General features: G+C 40.9%; 1 protein-coding gene across 3 annotated transcripts in view; it reads right to left on the bottom strand.

The window, feature by feature from the left end:
- The window catches only part of CLTCL1 (clathrin heavy chain like 1), an 86,605-nt gene that overhangs the window by 39,273 nt on the left and 26,810 nt on the right, over positions 1 to 20,522 (bottom strand). For all 3 annotated transcript variants that reach the window (XR_008664121.1, XM_055322917.1, XM_055322918.1), the window contains exons 4-13: positions 14,186 to 14,347; positions 12,717 to 12,830; positions 9,307 to 9,480; positions 8,222 to 8,419; positions 7,224 to 7,424; positions 6,976 to 7,128; positions 6,215 to 6,337; positions 4,334 to 4,471; positions 1,102 to 1,266; positions 338 to 518 (exon numbers count right to left, since the gene is read on the bottom strand). Coding sequence is in view for 2 of the 3 variants with exons in the window: in XM_055322917.1 (XP_055178892.1) it covers positions 338 to 518; positions 1,102 to 1,266; positions 4,334 to 4,471; positions 6,215 to 6,337; positions 6,976 to 7,128; positions 7,224 to 7,424; positions 8,222 to 8,419; positions 9,307 to 9,480; positions 12,717 to 12,830; positions 14,186 to 14,347 (1,609 nt within the window). In the remaining variant the exon portion in view is untranslated. The remainder of the gene's footprint in view (positions 1 to 337; positions 519 to 1,101; positions 1,267 to 4,333; positions 4,472 to 6,214; positions 6,338 to 6,975; positions 7,129 to 7,223; positions 7,425 to 8,221; positions 8,420 to 9,306; positions 9,481 to 12,716; positions 12,831 to 14,185; positions 14,348 to 20,522) is intronic.

Below are 20,522 nucleotides of genomic sequence, written 5' to 3'. Positions count from 1 at the left end.
TGGGGGACGCCAAAGGCACTGCCCTCTTAGGGCCATGCACTAGTGCAAGTGGCTCAGGCTTTCTGGTGAACATTCAGCAGACTGTGTGACACAAAGATACTCAATTCCACAGAGGCTCCAGGGACACGAGGGGGATTCTAAATGTCCCCACCCAACACCAACCAACTAATTTCTTCCTTTGCAAATGCCAAAAAACTACCTAAGCTGGGTAACACGCACCAGACAGCAGAAATCTTCTGCCAACGACTGACACATCGGCCTGGCCTGTAGGAAGACTGTGAGATTACTACAGGCACCTGAGCAAGAGGTGCAGTTGGCTAGAGGCTGTGAAGTTTACCTTCGTAACTCTTGAAGGATTCAAAGAGCTCCACCAGGGACTGTGTGCCCAGTTGCTCGTGGTACTTGGAGGCTACCTGCACACACAGCTGAAGGTTCTGTCTGATACTGGCAGACAGCAGAGCATGCAGACACGCCAAAGAATCCTCAACCGACAAGGAGCCAAAGAAGCTGATGAGCCACTGTGAAGCAAGGAAGAGTTTGTCCACAGCTAAGTACCATTGTAGATGTTGCCGACACTGGCAAAATAACTGGGTCAATTCTTCCCACTGAGTGTCAAAAATATAAAGAATCTTCACTTAAGAGGACTGAAAAGCAACTATCCCTTGTGGTAAAAAGTACAAGCAAGGAGTGAACTTAGGATAAGATACTAAACTTCAACTATTCATTAGGCTGTCCCAGACCCTGCAACACCCCACAGTTGAAAGAAAAATCTATTCTGTAAATGGAATGCAGTACCAATTAGCTTCTGCTAATGGTTTTAGACAACCCTGATAGAGCTGTCAGTATTAATAGGTTCTTTCGGGTTAAGTCAAAGGTAGACAATGGAAAGAAAGAGGTGATGCAAGCCCAGCTGTGTGGGTGAGCAAGTGGAGCTTGTGTGGGGGCTAAATGAGAACTGTATATAGCAGTGACGAGGTTCATGCACAGGGAAGATACATGCCACAGTCCTATAACCACGTACATAGGAAATTTTGGGAGCATGTGATCCTAGTGATAGGTGGGTGTCATCCACAACAGGAGTGCCCCAAGGGTGCATGATACCTCAGGATTGAGGAGGTGAGTGTGGACCACAGCCCTCTTGATGTCGTAGAGGTCAGTGTAGTGCTCCAATGCACGCTGCAGGAGGCCTGCCTTTTCACAGAGCTGGGCAATGTGGGCTCGATCATAATGAGTAAACATCTGATTTCCAAGAATGGCATCTGCAACCTGTGAAATAGTGAGGTCAGGAAGAAAGTCTAAATGGTGGCAATTTTAAGAGCAGCTGCTCAAACCTTATCACTCAGGGCACAGCTCCAGAAAGTGCTCACAGGAGAGAGGGGCTTCACCAGGTCTAGGTCCTTCCCCACTTCTGAGCAGAACCCTAGCCAACCATCCAAGCCACGTAAGGCTCTTCAAACAAGGCTCTGGGGTACAAAGTGAGGTATGTATAAAAGGCTGAGGTTCTGCCCTAAAGCGTGTTACTTGGATCAGTCCAGACTATTACTCTGGCTTTTTAGCCATCATATCTGTACAGTTTTCTATGGCAAGTGAAGGTCAATGTCAGGGTGTGAGTCTACAAGGGTCTCCCTTAATGAGCTCAATCCTTGGACTAGCAACAGTTAAGATTAGACCTGGCAGTAACAAATCCTTTTGGCATTCACTAAGCATCTCAATTTGGTAAAAGGCAGAATTAGGGGTATGTTTTGTGGAGTCGGGTATGTGAGAAAATAACTAACACTCCTAGAAAGAATTCTGGTAAGATTTAATATCTATCATCTTTAAACAAGCAATCTCTGGCCTAAGAATGAGTAGGTCAACAAGCAACCTGTTATCTTGTTAAGTGATCTGACCCTCAGTATCTAACTAGTATCAAGTCTTGATGAGATGTGCTCCTGGGTGTCACCCAGAACACTCCCAATCCTTCCAGAATATGGAGCACCAACCAAGTATGCAGTGTCCACAGACCTAGTCTAACAACATGCTGCTCCAGGGAAATGTATACTCTGGGTTCCCTATAGAGGAAACAATCCAGACCAAGGGCTAAGAGGAGAGTTTTGTAATATCTGGAACTTATCGATGTCCCCACTGTTTGTTTTCTCCAGATCTGTCTTTACTATCCTCTTTAAAAAAAAAAAAAGTTTTCTCATTATAGCAATAGCGTCATTTAAAGAACTCAGAAAACACAGATGAGCCAAGAAAGAAAATATCATCCAGCCTCTGACATCCAGAGAAGACTGCTCCAATATTTCTGGTGTTGTGCCCAGCTGTGCACCCATCCAGGCTGACCCTCTTTCAGGTTTGGGCTCTTCTTAGGGTCTATCTGCTCAGTTCCTAAGTGGTACTTAGTTGCTGTTTCAAAACTCATTTACTAGGACAGCTTGGGTGGCTCAGCAGTTTAGCGCCTGCCTTTGGCCTAGGGTGTGATCCTGAGTCCCGGGATAGAGTCCCACATCAGGCTCCCTGCATGGAGCCTGCTTCTCCCTCTGCCTGTGTCTCTGCCTCTCTCTCTGTCTGTCTCTGTGTCTCTCATGAAAAAATAAAATCTCAAAAAAAATCTCATTTATAAGATTTCAACAGAACACCAAACAACAAATTAATAGCATTTTTGCTTCGTAAAGGTAGGGTATGAACCACACAACAGCAGCTGACTTGTGGACTGGATACCTGAGATCACAGAACAATACAATGAACATACTGTTTCCTAATCACAAAAACAGTACATGATTATAAAGAAAAAGAAACTGGAACACAAACAAGTAAAGAATAAAGTGAACTATGATCTTGTCCACTCAGACGACTGTGGTTAAGAGCTTGATATAAATTTCTCCAAACTCCTTTCCTGCATATATATCCAAAATTAACCCAAAAAGGCACATAAATGTAATTTAACGTCACCCCTCAACTTTCAGTTCAAGAAATGCCCTGCCACAATGAGCTACCACTTTACACCCATTTAGGAGAGCTATTTTTTTTTTTAAACACATACGGAAAATAGCAAGTGTTGACAAGCATATGAAGAAATTGGAACCCTCATATATTATGGTAAGAATATGATATAACTGCTTGGAATACAGTATGGTGGTACCTCAACAAGTTACATTCAGTATTACCATATGATCCAGCAATTCCACTTCTGGGTGTACACCCCAAAAGCTGAAAACAGGAACTCACTCAAACTGATTGATACCTGCATACCAATATTCACAGCAGCACTATTTGCAACAGCACAAGGTGAAAGCAACCCAATGTTTATCAACAAATAAATGGATAAACAAAATGTGATATACACATACAAAGGAATCTTATTCAGACATAATAAGGAATGAAATTCTTTTTTTTAAGATTTTATTTATTCATGAGAGAGAGAGAGAGAGAGAGAGAGAGAGAGAAAAGAGAGAGGCAGAGACACAGGCAGAAGGAGAAGCAGGTTCCACACAGGAGAACGTGGAGGACTTGATCCCCAGTCTCCAGGATCATGCCTCGGGCCGAAGGTGGCCCTAAACCATGGAGCCACCCGGGCTGCTGCCCTGGAATGAAATTCTAATCCATGGTATGACATGGATGAATCCTGAAAATAATATGCTAAATGAAATAAGCCAAACAAAAGAACAAATATATGATTCTACTTATATGAAGTATCTAGAATAGGCAAATTCATAGAAAAGGTACATAGAATACGGGGTTACCAAGGACTGGGGAAGGGAATGGGGAGTTACCACTTAATGGGTATAGATTTTCTGTTTGTGATGATAAAAAGTTCTGGAAATACATAGTGGTAACAGTTGCACAATATTGTGAATTTAGTTAATGCCACTGAATTGTGTGCTTAAACATGTTTAAAACTGGGGTGTCTGGGTGACTCAGTGGTTGAGTGTCTGCCTTCGGCTCAGGGCATGATCCCACAGTCCTGGGATCAAGTCCTGCATCGGGCTTCCCACAGAGAATCTGCTTCTCCCTCTGCCTATGTCTCTGCCTCTCTCTCTGTGTTTCTCATGAATAAATAATATCTTTTAAAAATGATTAAAACAGTAAATTTTTTATGTATACTTTACCACAGTGAAGAAAAGAAGAGAAAGAAAAGAAAAAAGGAAGCAAAAGAAAATATGCCCCAGTTGTAATTATTTCTTTGAAAGTTTTGCACCATGGATTCTGGAAATCTCTTATAAGAAAGTCCTAGAGAATGTCCACTGAAGCACGAGCACATCCCAGCCCAAAGCCTCTGTGTTTAGGTGTGCGAGTCCTACACAGAAACAGGTCCTTTGTCCCTTGGTTTCAGCCTAGAAATGGCACTTGCCTGGGGTGCATGAATCAGGTTCATCTCCAACAGGCGAGTCTGGAGGTGCCCCTCAGCTGGGCGATTATTTTTCAAAGCATCCAATAAGAAGGAAGTACACTGCTGAATTAAACTGTTTTCCATGAAAACATCTACAATCTGAAACAGATAGCAAGCCACATTTTTACCCAAAGGAAATGGTTTTATTTTCCTATTCAAATAGTTCCTAAAAATGAATCTCATTTAAAAATTCAATAATTAGCTCCTTCCTTTGCATTTAAAAACTTTTAATTTATTTTAGTAATCTCTACACTCAACATGGGGCTCAAGCTCACAACCCTGCGATCAACAGTCACATGCTCTTCTGAATAAGGCAAGTAGGTGCTCCTGCATTTTCTCTTATCATCAGAAGTAATGTAATTCATGGCCATTTTCTATTAGGTAATTTTGTGAAATTTATCACCCATGTCATACTCACCAACAGGGCATTTTATTCAAGTCAATCAAAGGAAGTAGTTGTATCGGTATGAATCCCCAAATTCCTCCAAAGTGATCCAAGCAATCTTTTTTTTTTTTTAATTTTTTAATTTATTTATGATAGGCACACAGTGAGAGAGAGAAGCAGAGACACAGGCAGAGGGAGAAGCAGGCTCCATGCACCGGGAGCCCGACGTGGGATTCGATCCCGGATCTCCAGGATCGTGCCCCGGGGCAAAGGCAGGCGCTAAACCGCTGCGCCACCCAGGGATCCCTGATCCAAGCAATCTTAACAATCTATTACTTAATCAAATCCTAGAGGCAGTCAAAACCTGGTTTCTAGCCCTTATACTCTTATTATTCAGGCACAGTTAAGAAAATGCAAACATTGACTTAGACACCAATCATTAGAGTTAAAATAGATATTAAAGAATAAGCCTTACTAAGAAGTGAAATATAGGTAATGAATTTATGAATTGTGTAACTGTTTCCAAGTTTAAAATACAAGAGAAAGTTTATAATAAAAATACTTCAGGGGTGCCTGGGTGGCTCAGTGGTTGAGCATCTGTCTTTGGCTCAGGTCGTGATCCCAGGGTCCCAGCATCGAGTCCCACATTGGGCTCCCTGCAAGGATCCTGCTTCTCCCTCTGCCTATGTCTCTGCCTCTCTGTCTGGGTCTCTCATAAATAAATAAATAACATCTTTTAAAAAATACATAAATAAAAATACTTCAGGAATATGAAATATAATCCAGATATAATCTGGAGGTTTTTTTTTCCTCTTGAGATCTATGTAAATTTGCCTCAAACCCCTTAATCTCCAAAATCTGCAAATTCCAAGATGTATATAACCTAGTGTGACTGTACTTATAATTGAATCTATACAGGATATTGATTTTGCTTTGCTTCAAGCTTCATTACACATCTCTGCATTATCCAGAGCTCTTTACACTAACTATGTTATGCTAAAATAACAGTCTCCTGTTCACCTACCTCCAGGTTAGCCAGACACCCACAAGATGAAAGTCTGCAGACTCAAAAGCACTCACCATAACCAGGTATGCAGGAAGAATTGGGTGGCTTTAGTCAGCAGAGTATAATGATGTGGGGCTGGGGGTGGAGTGGGGCCACCATTCCCAAATGACATCCTCACTCTCCACCACAAACCACCGCAAAGAAACAAGATCCTCACAACCTGACACATGAATCCTCTAAAATACTTCAAAAAAACGGTAAATGATATGTATTCAAACAATAAAAGACTAGAAGACAATCTCCTCTGGTACATCATATCTTTTAAAACTGGAAGATTAACAGCAGGCAAAGAAAATTGAGACACTGGTAAGAGTAAAAAAAACAAAAGGGAATCTTCTTGACAGCTATACAAGCCACAAAAAGCTGTCCCAAACAATCAGCCGATGCTCACCTGGTCAATATTGGCCAATGGCTCTTCCTCTCGCACTAGCATCTGAGTAAACTGCAGGGCCTGGTCTGGACTGATCCTCATTACACTCCTTAGCAAAAAGATCCAGTCTGGGACATAGCCAACCTAGAAGCAAGGGAACACCCATCAGAAAAATAAACAAAACACTGTGAGTGGCTAAACAAAAATAAAAACAATAAACAACTCCCATTTTTTGTTTTGAACTCATGTTTACAAAGAAATGAGGAACAATATTAGCATGTGTACATGCTCGGCCTCTGCCAAACACAACAACCACTTCAGTGTGATGATGCCATGTATTGCAGAGGTGCAATCAACTACACAAATAGCCTGGACCACAAAAACATCACTCCAACCAGTGTGCCAGTTCTGACCCATACCCAGCACACAAGCCGGTGAACTTTGGGCACAAGCTGCTGTGGAAGCCTGTGGAAACACAGGTTTAACACACAGATGATGCTGAGGAGGGTGAGGGAGAAAGAAGAAAAAGAACAAGATAAAATTACAGGAAAATCCCCAACTGGAAGGAAATTGGAAGGACTGTAAACATAAGACAGGAAAATAAAAAACTGAAGAGAATAAAATAGGATCATTATCACTGAATGACAGATACTAACAGCAACATCAACAACTCACACTAGAGCATGTCCGTAGGAGGAAGGGTATTTTATAAATTTCAGAATCAGCAACCACTCACCACAAATTAATTATCTATGAAATGCTAACGGTTAGGCATATATTACCTTTTTGGCATAGAGGACAATTTTCTGGAATTGGCCAGTTTCTGCAAAACATTGGATAACTTTGCTTGGCACATTTGCCCGAAGATATACACTCAGAGCGAGTGTAGGGTCAGCAGTTTTGACCAAATCTCCAAGTTCTTCTGAACACTCCAGCTGTGATGTGCCAAAGAGACAGGATTAGGACCAGAGGAGCCTGTGACCTTGTTTTCAAACTGTGCTGAGGGTTGTGATTTCGTAAGTGTTTGTACCTTATCTTCTTTCAGCCACTTTTCTAAGAGTTGCTTTCGTCCCTGCTGAAGCACTGGACGGCAAAGTTCTAAGGATTCAAGTTTATTGAGCTGACCCTGGTCAAGCAGGATTCCAAAGTACTGGAGCAAAGGAGAGGCCTGCCCTGGCTGGGCAGGAATACTCTGGAACTTCCGAACTGTGTCACTGGTACGCAGGACTCCCTGATGACAAATGGAAATATAGGTTGTTATGTCATTAATCACAGGCTGTCTCTTTACTTAACTGGCTTATATTTTTAAAAAATCTGCCAACGGAAATTCCTCACTAAATTAATTGTCAAAGACAGAAAGTCCTCTACCAAGGCAATGGCTTCCATCTTCAGCAAAAAACCACAAACACATTGGGTCTTGGTCTCACAGATGACTTCTAGCAAGGGTGAGAATTAGGCTTCTAAATCAGCTTTGCAGTAGTGAAGTTCTACTACCACTACATTTTAATTCAAAATACTCGAAGTCCTGGGTAAAGACTAGAAATAGTTTGTTCATATGCATCACTTGAAAGACAGAAAAAATCCTTTCAAGGAGGAGCAAATCAAAACCCTTTCTTTATCTGCTCAGAAGCAGATCTAGGCCTAGGACAATTTATCTTAATGAAATAAATCAAAGAAAATGCCCCAAGCAGTACTATTAACATTCCAGATGAGTGGAGAAAATAAATAGAATGTGACTAAATAAAATTGGGGCACAACCACTTGATGTATAATATATCTCTGTATTTCCTATGTTAAGAAGCTGGGTGTGAAATATCTATGCACATAGGTAATAACTGAAAGAGAATTTTAAAAAATATTGTAGTAGGATTGTACTTTTCATTGATTTGTCTCATTGTTATGCCAGTGGCACAAAATTTTAAAGCTAAAACAAATAACAAAACAGTAAGACAATCCAACAACAGCAGTGGAATGCTTTTATAACTGATTTTACTCTCAGACTAGAACACAGCACTCGAGGGTCATTACCTTTGGTGCAGATGCTGCTACTTTCGCAGCTTCAGCATAGCTCCCCTGTGCAAAGAGGGTACTGAATTTTCTCACAAATAATTCCTCTGCCCCAGCCAAGTTGCTACGAATGGCCAAACGCAGACCAAGGTCTGGATTCTGAAGCACATTGGTTGCATAATTCACAATGTTATCTTCCTCAACACAAATGGACAGCACCTATAAAGACCCAACAGGTGAGACTGGCCTACCATAGAAAGTGCTCCATATATACCTACTGCCAACATCTCGCCTGTAGGCACTGCAGTATCAGCAAAGTTCTAAAGCTCATGCTGAGTATCCCTAGAACATTGGCTCTAACAGTGACAGGATGCACAGGAACCAAATACCTAATGATAATAAAACAGAACTTCATGACAGAGCTACAGCATGGTCAAATGAGAAAAATATCAGGTTGCATGGATACTGACCAGTGACGCATTCAAGATAACTCTGCCAAAATCACTGGCTGTGGGGGTGGAACTGACAGTTTTTCTTCTCAGTCTTCTTTTTAAAGCACAGATTTCATTCTTTTAACTGTTTTAACTTTAGTTGAGAAAGGTAATTTAGGTAGCATAGCACCTGCCTTTCAACCCTCCCCAATTAGTCTGTGCCTAGCCTGAACATGTTAGTAGTGCGTATCAGAACCACTGCTCCACTGGTAGAAGCTTTGTGCAGGACGGGAGCTACTCCTCTCAGAATTGATCCTGTTTAATGGTGCTGTCCAGGGGCACCTGGGTAGCTCAGTCTGTTGAGCATCTGCCTTTGGTTCAGGTCATGATCCCAGGGTCCTGTTCGGTGGGGAGCCTGCTTCTCCCTCTCCCTCTGCTCCCCTGCTCCTGGTCTCTTGTTCTACCTCAAATAAATAAATAAAACCTTGAAAAAATGAAAAAGAATAGTGCTGTCTGAGAGGTGAAGTGATGGTAGGAAGGAGAAGGGAGACATGGGTGTAAGTTGAATAATAGGAGCTGATAATATTTGACCACCTTCCTGAGGAAGGAGGAAAAGTTAAGCTCCAGTACCCAATGAATGGAAAATGTGGGAGATGAACCCTCAAAGTTCCATACCTGTCCCTTTTTGTTGACACCGATAATTCCAGAAGTAGGTTCATGTGGAGCAGTGACAAAAATTGTGTCAGCACTAATACGGTTCATGTAAATGCACACGCCAGACTCTAGGTCATACAGATGAAGATAGCCATACTTTGTGATCAAGTAAATAACACCATGTTTAGCTCCAATCTACAGGGAGATAGAGAACAACAGGTAGAAATGTAAGTAAGGAGAAGTCAAAGCGGACAAAAGAGCTCACAAATGATGAAAGAGGAGTTTTCAGCCCAAGAGATCATTTATCATTGGTGGGAGTGGATCCCAAGTTGATTCCAGTCATATCCATTTGAGAACTAGTTTTAAAACCAATACTTTGCTTGACTTTTCTCAAATAAAGGTGCAATAAATCAGGCTATTCCATTTGTCTTTCAGGTCTAACTATCCTCTCCCCACTTCCTTACCAAATCCCTTTAGAAAAAGCTGTGAGTTCATAAAATAAGGGGAAAGTTCTGGATAAACTTTAAAAAATTATTATAAAACCCATAGTAATTTTATTTTTTAAAAGTTAATTTAAGTAATCTCTACACCCCAAGTGGGGCTTGAACTCATGACCCTGAGATCAAGAGTCACATACTCCTCCAATGGAACCAGCCAGGCACCCCAAACCTATAGTGGTTTTAAAGTATGGTAGTAAAAAAATAAAGTGAGTACCAGCATAGGAAAAAATATAAACAAACAGAACTAGAACCCTGAAATAGAATCAAATGTACATAAGAATTTAATATAAATGAGTAGATATTTCATATTAGTGGAAAACAGACTTTAACCAGTATAAAATGCTGATATAACTAGCTGTCTATATGGTGATGGGGGATGAGCATAAAAAACTGTCTCTTTGGGTGCCTGGGTGGTTCAGATGGTTAACTGTCTGCCTTCAGCTCAAATCGTGATCTCAGGTGCTGGGATCAGGCCCCACGTCATTGGGTTCTCTGTTCAGCAGGGGGTCTACTTCTCCCTCTGCCTTTCCTTCTTGCTCATGTTCTCTGTCTCTCTGTCTCAAATGAATAAATAAAATCTTTTTTTAAAAAAGCCCTCATCTTGAACATGAGAGACTCCTAACTCTGAGAAACGAACTAGGGGGTGGGGGAAGGAGAGGTGGGCGGGGGGTGGGGGTGACTGGGTGACGGGCACTGAGGGGGACACTTGATGGGATGAGCACTGGGCGTTATTCTATATGCTGGCAAATTGAACACCAATAAAAAATAAATTTACAAAAAAAAAGACTAAAAAAAAAAAAAAGCCCTGATCTTACTTTTTTTTTTAACATTTTCTTTCTTTCTTTTTTTTTTTTTTTTTATTTACGATAGTCATACAGAGAGAGAGAGAGGCAGAGACACAGGCAGAGGGAGAAGCAGGCTCCATGCACCGGGAGCCCGACGTGGGATTCGATCTCGGGTCTCCAGGATTCCGCCCTGGGCCAAAGGCAGGCGCCAAACCGCTGCGCCACCCAGGGATCCCTTTTTTAACATTTCTTATTTATTTATTCATGAGAGACAGAGAGAGAGAGGCAGAGACACAAGCAGAGACACAGGCAGAGGGAGAAGCAGGCTCCATGCAGGGAGTCTGACGTGGGACTTAATCCCAGGTTTCCAGGATCATGCCCTGGGCTGAAGGCAACACTAAACTGCTGAGCAACCCAGGCTGCCCTTCATCTTACTCTTTAAAGTAAATTCCAGATGGGTCAAAGATTTTAAGCAAATAAAACCAAGGAAGTAATAGAAGCAAATATGGGTGAATATTTTCATCACATTGGGGTGCAGAATTCTTTACAAAACATGATATCAAAGCCACATAAAAATGCAAAATCTTCCACAAAATGGAATATACCACAAATAAACTTGAGATGACTGGAAAGAAATATCTATTTGAAACACACCAGACAGTCAGTACCCCAAAACTACAGAGTTCTTACAAGATAAACACCCCAAGAGAAAAAAATGCCAATATTAGGAAGAGGCAATTAACAGGATGTATAGGAGTGCTAAACCCAGTCCATCTTAACAATAATCACAGGTAGGGAATGAACATCACTGGACACTGTCCAGAGTGGTTGTGCACATGCCCCTGACCAGTAGTTTCACTTGCAGGAGTTTATCCTTGGATGGAGCATTGGACAACAATGCTCCTACAAGTGTTACTGTAAACATAAATACCCAATGGGTGATTGTCTACATGAGTCAGGGACATCCACAGAACAGATGATACAGACATTAAAATATTATATGCATTTAAATGGTGTGGGATAGTCTACAACACAGTGAAAGAAGGTCATAAAGCTGAAGGTCAGTGCTAAGACACATCATAAGACTCTTTTTGTAAATATCTTCACAAATGCATGCATATGAAGAAGATACTTCCAAAGGGGCAGTCAGTTTTCAGTGGGGTAGGATTTCAGTCGTTATTTAATTCTTTGGTTATGTTTATTGATATTGATGGATATTTATGGACAATATGTATTTCTCTAAGACAGAAAAAAGGCCAATTTCACTTTGTGGGAAAAAATGCATTTGATTACATATTTATTTCCAGAAGTCTAGCTTAAAAAATTATCATTTAAAAAACACTTTAAAAAGAAATCATCATTAAGTATTATCAAATATTTGAGAACAGGAAAAAAGGCAAACAGCTAAACCATCCTACCATTATGGTAGATCCCTAAGAATAAACATTTATTTCTCAAAATATTAACTAAGACATAAAGACTCCTAACTCTGGGAAATGAACTAGGGGTGGTGGAAGGGGAGGAGGGCAGGGGGTGGGGGTAAATGGGTGACGGGCACTGTGGGGGACACTTGACGGGATGAGCACTGGGTGTTATTCTGTATGTTGGTAAATTGAACACCAATAAAAATTAATTTATTAAAAAATATTAACTAAGAATGTCATATCTACTATAGAAATGCCAATGATATACTGAGCAGAAGAGGAATAAGGGAGAGTAGATTGTATGCTCTTACATGTATAATGTGATCCCAATTTTGTTCAAAAAGTGTATCTAACTTTTTAAATATGACAAGTAGTGAGATCTTTGATATATTTTATATCCAACTGGTTCAGCTACAGAAGATTGTTTTCCTCTTTATATTTCTGTAGTACAGTGAACATCTAATCTTTTATAATAAAAAGGAAAAGGCCTGGGACTTTGGTATGTGAGTTGTACAAAGTCCTTGTTTGTAGAGAAGAGTGCTCCTTTCCAGAGAATGTTAAGACAGCATTAGCTAGAACATGAGCATCGACATTATCTTCTCCACAATCTAATATTATCTATTTGGGCATCTTCTGAAGCACAGGAACCTGCTATCTTCTATTCCCCTCCCCACAAGATCTGTGATTTGTTTGAACTCACATAGTGGGCAGCACATTCATACCTGCATAGCCACTGGGAAATCAGTCTGAGCCTCTGGAGGGAAAAACACATCCACAGCTTTCTTTACAAAAGGCTGGTTTCCTGCTGCAGGCTGCCCGACTTCAATTATGTGCAACTAGAGAAGAGATTTAAGTCAATGTAAGTAAACATACTGGTGGTAGACTGATGCTAACCAATGCCCAGTGGTAAACAGAGCCATAGCCCATGCTTTGTAGGGCTAAAGATAAAACTTACATCAAACAAAACAAGACAGTCTTGGAGTGCTCATGCTATTCATTAACCTGCTGCCTACCACACCAAGGACACAGGAAAAACCAACACCAGCAAACATGAGCAATGTTTAGTACCAGCATGTAAGCCAAGTCACTTCTCCCCTCTCTGGGCCTTAGTGTGGAAGCCCATGAAACAAGGGGCTCTCCTGGACACAGCTCAGGCTAACACAAATCAGGCGACAAGATACTGTAACTGAATGCCAAACTCACAAGACAGTCAACTGTGCCAAATGCCTGAGAGTTTTTCAAGGTTATGTTGGGGTAGTGGTGCTAAGAATCTTTGGAAAATCAGAAAGAATGAGAGTGAACAAGGGGCTTCATCCCTGCTACTATCAGAACAGCTTCAAGTTCCTCTCATCTAATGAGAAGGTACTAGAGCTAGAACAGGTCTGGAAAAAGTCATGAGTAGGGGTGGATCAAACACACAAAACAAGGGTTGGAGAGGGTGCCCAGCAGAAGAAACTGACGAGTGTACACTTAGAGAATAGTTTGGATTTGGCCTGGCAGAGAGGAGCGGGGAAACACCAAAAAGGCTTGAGGCAAGCGGAGTGATGGGCTAGAAGAGGAGGGCTGATGTAGCAAGTGAGCAGGGGCCACTGGGAGTTAAGATGCAGGGAGACTAAAACTCCTAGCATACAGGCACCTTAAGAGAAATGGTAGTTTGGAAAAATTATTTTTGAAAGGTGAGGTGGGTCTGAAGACCTAATGAATGACTATTCTCTAACCCAAATACAGGTAACAAGGGGCTGGTCTGCCTCAGAAGTGACACTTGCTAAAGATGGACAGTGGCAACACAAACAGAATGGAGCTAGAAAGCCATGGCTTCTTGCTTGGGAGTTGGGAAGGATGGTGCCATTGCCAACAGAAGGGGGGGGGTGATGGGTAAGGAAGCCAGGCTTCTTTGGGAGGTGGAGGGAAAAGGGCAGGACTATGGACAGGTGGCATCTGCCTGTAAGAAAGGAACAAGGAATTGGAGTACAGACAAAACTCAGATCCACATAAGGAGACTACAGAACCATTCCCATAAGTACAGCTGGGTGTTGTTCTAAATACTGTAAGAGCCTTCATTTACATGAAGCACCTACAGGTCATTCCCCACTGCCAATTATAAATTGGTTTTGAAATGTGGGTTAAGTGGCTACCAATTTACACTTATACAGACTCCCAACACAAAGAGAAGACAAAGTAGAGAGCTTACCTTGCCCCCTGTGGGACTTCGTAGAGCAAAGCAGAAAAGGGTGGCAGGCTTGGCGTTCCCCTCGCTCTTGAACTCTACAAAAGCAGCAGCATGGCCTTCTATGGGTTGTGAAACCTTCCTATCCACAGAGTAGAGCTGCATTGCCCCAACTACACGGTTTTGCTAAGACAAGACATTTGCAATGAAAGGGAAAGAAAAGAGAGGATATAAATTGTTAAAACAAATGTTTCTATAATGAAAGTCTCATATATTGATATAGTTTCTCTAAATAAAAAACAAGCCTATTTTTTTAAGATTTTATTTATTTGACACAGAGAGAGAGACAGCACGAGCAGGGGGAGCGGCAGGCAGAGGGAGAGGGATAAGCAGGCTCCCTGCTGGGTAGGGAGCCCAATGTGGGGCTCAATCCCAGGACCATGACCTGAGCCAAAAGCAGATGCTTAACCAGCTGAGCCATCCAGGTGCTCCCCAAAACAAGCCTATTATATATTAAAGACACGATATAACTCTAAATCTGATATGGAAAGATGGCTGCAAACACCAGGGAAAAAATAAGACGACAAACTTCTTGATTTGTTAAATGTAAAATGTGAGTATATACACAGGTATGCATTTAGACATATGTTTGTGTATATGTGTAAGTGTACATTCCATGTTTGCATATGTTAATAAATATACACATATTCTACAAACACATAAATATTCATGTAAAGTCTTGGGAAGCAACTCTAAAGGAGTAGTTGTATCAAGAGGAGGAAGTTATGGGCTAATTCTGAAAATTGGGTTTTCTGAAATCTGTAAATAGCAAAAACTGTATTCAATAAACCCCAATAAGGCTGGTATCTTTTATAAAACTTAGAATGTACATTTTTGGGCAAAGAATTTTAGTACATTTGTATCCAATGTCAAATGTTCAAAAAGCTAAGTAAATGAGATATGACAGCATCACAGCTCAAGCTCTTAGAATTCAACATTCAAATCGCCACCCCAGCCAAATGAGGCCCCATAAAGTCGGTGGATAAAATTCAGATCCTCAATGTATCTGCCACCTACTCCCACTCCTTAGAAAGGGAAACAAAGGCTTCAACATTTTTCTTTTTAAAGAACCTTTCCTTTGTACTTTTGTACTGCACTTATGTTAAAGTACTACGGAAAGTAGTTCATGCTACAACACTGATGAACCTTGAAAACATACAAAGTGAAAGAAGTCACTCACAAAGGCCACACATGAAATATCCGGAATAGGGAAATCCAGAGAGACAGAGTAGACAAGTGGTTGCCAAAGGCCGAGACGGGGAAGAAATAGGAGAGCAAGTGGTAGATAAATGTGTGCACTCTAACAGAAGAATGAACAAGAAAAGTTTTATTTTATTTTTTAAAAAATTTTTAACGATTTATTTATTTATTTATTCATAGAGATGCAGAGAGAGAGAGAGAGAGGCAGAGAGACACAGGCAGAGGGAGAAGCAGGCTCCATGCAGAGAGCCTGACGTGGGACTCCATCCAGGGTCTCCAGGATCACGCCCTGGGCTGCAGGTGGCGCTAAACCGCTGCGCCACCAGGGCTGCCCAAGAAAAGTTTTAAATGAGAGTAAGGACAGGACAAGACTCACCCTCCTGGGTGAGGATGGGAAGATTGGAGACCATATGGAGACAGTACCTTTAAGTCTCAATGCTAGAGAAGACTAACCTAAAGCCAAGAAGAGGTGAAGCAGAGAAGACCTGAGATCAAGCCTGAGACCTGGACTCTGCACTGCCTGTCCTCATGTCCCACCCAGAGGCTGCATGTGCAGTCTGGGGCCGCTTCTGAAACTTAGGCTCCTGTCTGGTAGTCCATCTTGCAGGAGTGCTGAGTGTGCTTTGGGAAAGGGCATACTGAGGACTGTAGCTGACAAAGACTCAATGTAAAAATGCTTTCATTTGGGACGCCTGGGTGGCTCAGTGGTTGAGTGTCTCCCTTTGGCTCAGGGCGTATCCCAGAGTACTGGGATCGAGTCTCACATCAGGCTCCATGCAGGGAGCCTCTGCCTGTGTCTCTGCCTGTGTCTCTGTGGGTCTCTCATGAATAAATAAATAAAATGTTTTTTAAAAAATGCTTTCATTTGTGCCAGGCACCATGTGAAGGGCTAAGGATAAGGAAAAATGAATGTGACTCAGACCCTTCCCTTAAGGACACATGATAAGGACTCTGGCAAGGAAACAAGCAACAGCAATACAGAGTGCTGTTATGGCCCAGGATAGAATGATATGCTGTGATTTCATGCAACCTGGTGAGTCAGGAAAGGCTTCCTAGTGACTCCTAAGCTGGAGTAAGAGGTCACAAGGTGAAGAGGAAAAGCTGTTTCAAACAAAGGGAAAACATTTACAAATGCTTAGACAGGGGGTTGCAAACCATGGTCTGTGGCCCAAAATCCATCCTTCATGTTATCGTCCTGTATCCTTTTAGTTGAGATGAAATTCACATACCTAAAACTACCCATTTTAAAGGAAGGATTCAATTCAGTGGCATTGAACATTCACAATGTTGTGCAACCATCCCCTTTATGTAGTTTCAAAACATTTTTATCATCCAAAAAACTCCCTGTGCCTATTAAAAGTTAGTTCCCATCTCCCCGCCCCTCACCCCCTGGCAACCACCAGTCTGCTTTATCTCTACAGATTTACCTATTTCATATAAATGGAATCATAAAACGCCTTTTGTATGACTTGTTTCACTCAGTGAGGCTTTTGAGGTTTATCCATGTTGTAGCCTGTATCACTAATTCCTTTTTTTAAGCCTAAATGATACTCCATTTTGTGTAAAAGTCATATTTTATCCATTCAGCCAGTGGTAAACATTTGGGTTGTTTTCACCTTTTAGCTATGACAAATGCTGCTATGTTTGTGCACAAGTTTTTGTATGGATGTGTTTTCATCACTTTTCTTGGGTAGATGCCTAGGAGTGAAATTGCTAGGTCAAATGTAACTTTATGTTAAATTTTTTGAGGAACCATCAATCTGTTTTCGACAGGAGCTGAACCATTTTACATTCCCACTACTGACATACAAGGATTCCAATAACTCTGCATCCCTGCCAAAACTCATTATTTCCCATTAAAAAAAATTATGCCACCATCCCAATGGGTGGTACCTCATTGTGGTTTTGACTTGCAATTCCTTAGTGACTAATGATGTTGAATACCTTTTCATGTGCTTGTTGGCTATTTGTATATATCTCTGGATAAATATCTGTTCAAGTCTTTTTGTATATTTTCTATCTGGGACATCTTTTTGTCCCAAGTGTTCTCTATACATTGTAGATACTAGATTCTTCTCAGATATATGTTTTACAAATCCTTCTGTATGTTATCTTTTCCCTTTCTCAATAATGTCTTGATTCATAAATGTTTTTAATTTTGATATAATCCAATTTACCTATGTTTTCTTTTGTTGCTCATGCTTTGGGTGTTATATCTAAAAATCCATAGCCAAATACAAAGTCATGAACATTTCTCACATCTTCTTCTAAAGGTTTTAGTTTTGCCTCTTATATTTAGGTCTTTGATCCCTTTTGAGCTAACTTTAAAGATTTATTTGAGGGAGAAAGCAAGAGAAACTAAGTTGTGAGCTGGGGGAGGGGCAGAGGGAGGAGAGAGAGAATGTTAAGCAGGCTCCACGTGCAGCATGGAGATCGTGACCTGAGCCAAAATCAAGAGTTGGGACACTCAACAAACTAAGCCACTCTGGTGCCCCAAATTAATTTTTATATACAGTATGAGGTAGGAATCCAACTCCATTCTTTTGCATTTGGATATCTTGGTGTGCCAGCATTTGTTGAAGAGAACGGTCTTTCCCAATTGATTGGTCTTGCCATCACTGTCAAAAATCAAATGTCCATAGGTGTATGGTTTATTCCTAGACTCTCAGGGGTGTGTGTGTTTTAAGATTTATTTATTTGACAGAGGAAGAGAGAGAGCACAAGCAGGGCAAGTGGCAGGCAGAGGGAGAGAAGTAGGCTCCCTGCTGAGCAGGAAGCCTGATACAGGGCTTGATCCTGGGACCCTGAGATCATGACCTGAACTGAAAGCAGACATTTAACCGACTGAGCCATCCAGGCATCCCTGGACTCTCAGTTCTATTCCATTGGTTTCCACTGTCTATCCTTATACCCATGGATTTTGGTTGTTGTTTGTTAAATACTTGTGTGATAGTATAGTAAGAAATACATATTCAGTTTTGTCTCTTGTTCCTGGCACAGAACTCCTAAAACCTTTAAAATATCCTAAATGATATGAGTGACAGGTGCATCTTTGTGACACAAAAGCCTATGGGGGATCTTAGATAGCTTCAAGTTTGGAACTTTATGTCCCATCCCTCTGGAGACAAAGTTAATCCCCAAAGACCAATGCAAATCTACACAGAAACCCCCGAGTGACAGAGTTCAGAAAGCTCCTATCATTAAAGTGGTGGTAGGGTGGAGGGCCTGCATGGGGCATGGAAGCTCCATGCATACCCCTTTCCTCCATGCCTTGCCTTATACATTGTTTCCATTTGATTGTTCCTAAATTGTACCCTTTTTAATGAACCAGTAATAGTAAGTAAAGTGCCTTCCTGAGCCATTCTAATAACTTATTGAACCTGAGAAGGAGGTTGTGGGAACCTCTGATTTATAGCTTGTTGGTCAGAGGTGCTGGTGGCCTGGGACTAGAGACTGGCATCTGAAGGCATGGGGGCAGTCTTGTGGGACTGAACTCTTAACCTACGGAGTCTGCGCTAATTCTTGGATATCCAGTTGGTGTCCACAGGGAATTAGAGAATTGTTTGATGTAGAAAAGCCAACACTTGATGTCAGAAGCATAGTGAGAGTCAAAACAGCTTTTGGCTTGGATTTTTTTTGTTGGTTTTTATTTTTGTCAGTAAAGCACAAATAAGTAACACTGTGATTGATAATCTTTTCTTTAAAATATTTCTCAGACATGACGATTTCCTTATAAATGACCAGGATTCCTAAAGGTATTTTTAACAACTTTGAGATAGAATTCATTTACCATTAATTCATTCATTTGAAGCATACTATTCAATGTTTTTTAGTTTATTCACAAGATTGTACAATCATCACAATATAATTTTAAAACTTTCATCCCTTAACAAAAAGCTCATTAACATCCAACCCTCATTCCCACCTCCCACACTCCATCCTCAGTCAAAGCAACTGCTTATCCATTTTCTATCTCTGTAGATAATAACTATTCTGAATGTCTCATAAAAATGGAATCATACAATATATGGGTTTTTTTGTGCCGACACCTTTCACTTAGCTTATTATTTCCAAGATTAAGCATGATATAGCATATATCAGTAGAGATGACTTGAGCAATATGAGGAAGGTTAGGGTCATAAGCCCAACACAGTAAAAAATTCATGTATTAACTTTTGACTCTCCAAAAACTTAACTACTAATAGTTTACTGCTGACCAGAAACCTTACCAATAACAGTCAAATAACACATATTTTGTATGGTATATGTATTATGCACTGCATTCTCACAAAACTAAAGAAATTGTTAAAAAATCATGAGAAAATACATTTACAATACTATACTGTATTTATTGAAAACATAATTCGTCTGTAAGTAAACTCATGCACTTCAAACTCATGTTGTTCAAAAGTCAACTGTACTTCATTTCTTTTTAAGGTCAAATAAATATCCCACTGTCAAATATCTATACAGTAGATATATTTATTAGTAGATGGACATTTGGATTACTTCCACATTTTGCCTAAAATAGTGTTTTAACTGATGGTTAACAGAGGGGAGGTGGGGGAGGTGGGTTAAGGGGATTTGATGGGGATTATGGAGTATATTTGTGATGATCATCAGGTATTATATATATTGTAAGTGTTGAATTGCCATATTGTACACCTGAAACTAATATGACACACTATGTTAACCAATTGTAATTTACTTTTTTTTAAATGATTTTATTTATTTATTCATAGAGACAGAGAGAGAGAGAGAGAGAGAGAGAGAGAGAACGAGAGAGAGGCACAGGCACAGGCAGAGGGAGAAGCAGGCTCCATGCAGGGAGTCTGATGTGGGACTCGATCCAGGGTCCCCAGGATCAAACCCCGGGCTGCAGGCGGCGTCAAACGGCTGCGCCACCGGGGCTGCCCTGGAATTTACTTTTTTAAAAGATTTTATTTATTTATTTATTTATTTATTTATTTATTTATTTATTTATTTATTTATGAGAGAGAGAGAGAGAGAGAGAGAGAGAGAGAGAGAGAGAGAAAGAGAGGGCTCCATGCAGGGAGCCCAACATGGGACTCGGCCCCGGGTCTCCAGGATCACACCCTGG

This window comes from Nyctereutes procyonoides, unplaced genomic scaffold, assembly GCF_905146905.1.
Source record: "Nyctereutes procyonoides isolate TBG_1078 unplaced genomic scaffold, NYPRO_anot_genome, whole genome shotgun sequence".
NCBI classification, from domain to species: domain Eukaryota; kingdom Metazoa; phylum Chordata; class Mammalia; order Carnivora; family Canidae; genus Nyctereutes; species Nyctereutes procyonoides.
Note: the sequence above shows the minus strand (reverse complement) of the source record. Positions and strands in the feature narration are given on the sequence as shown.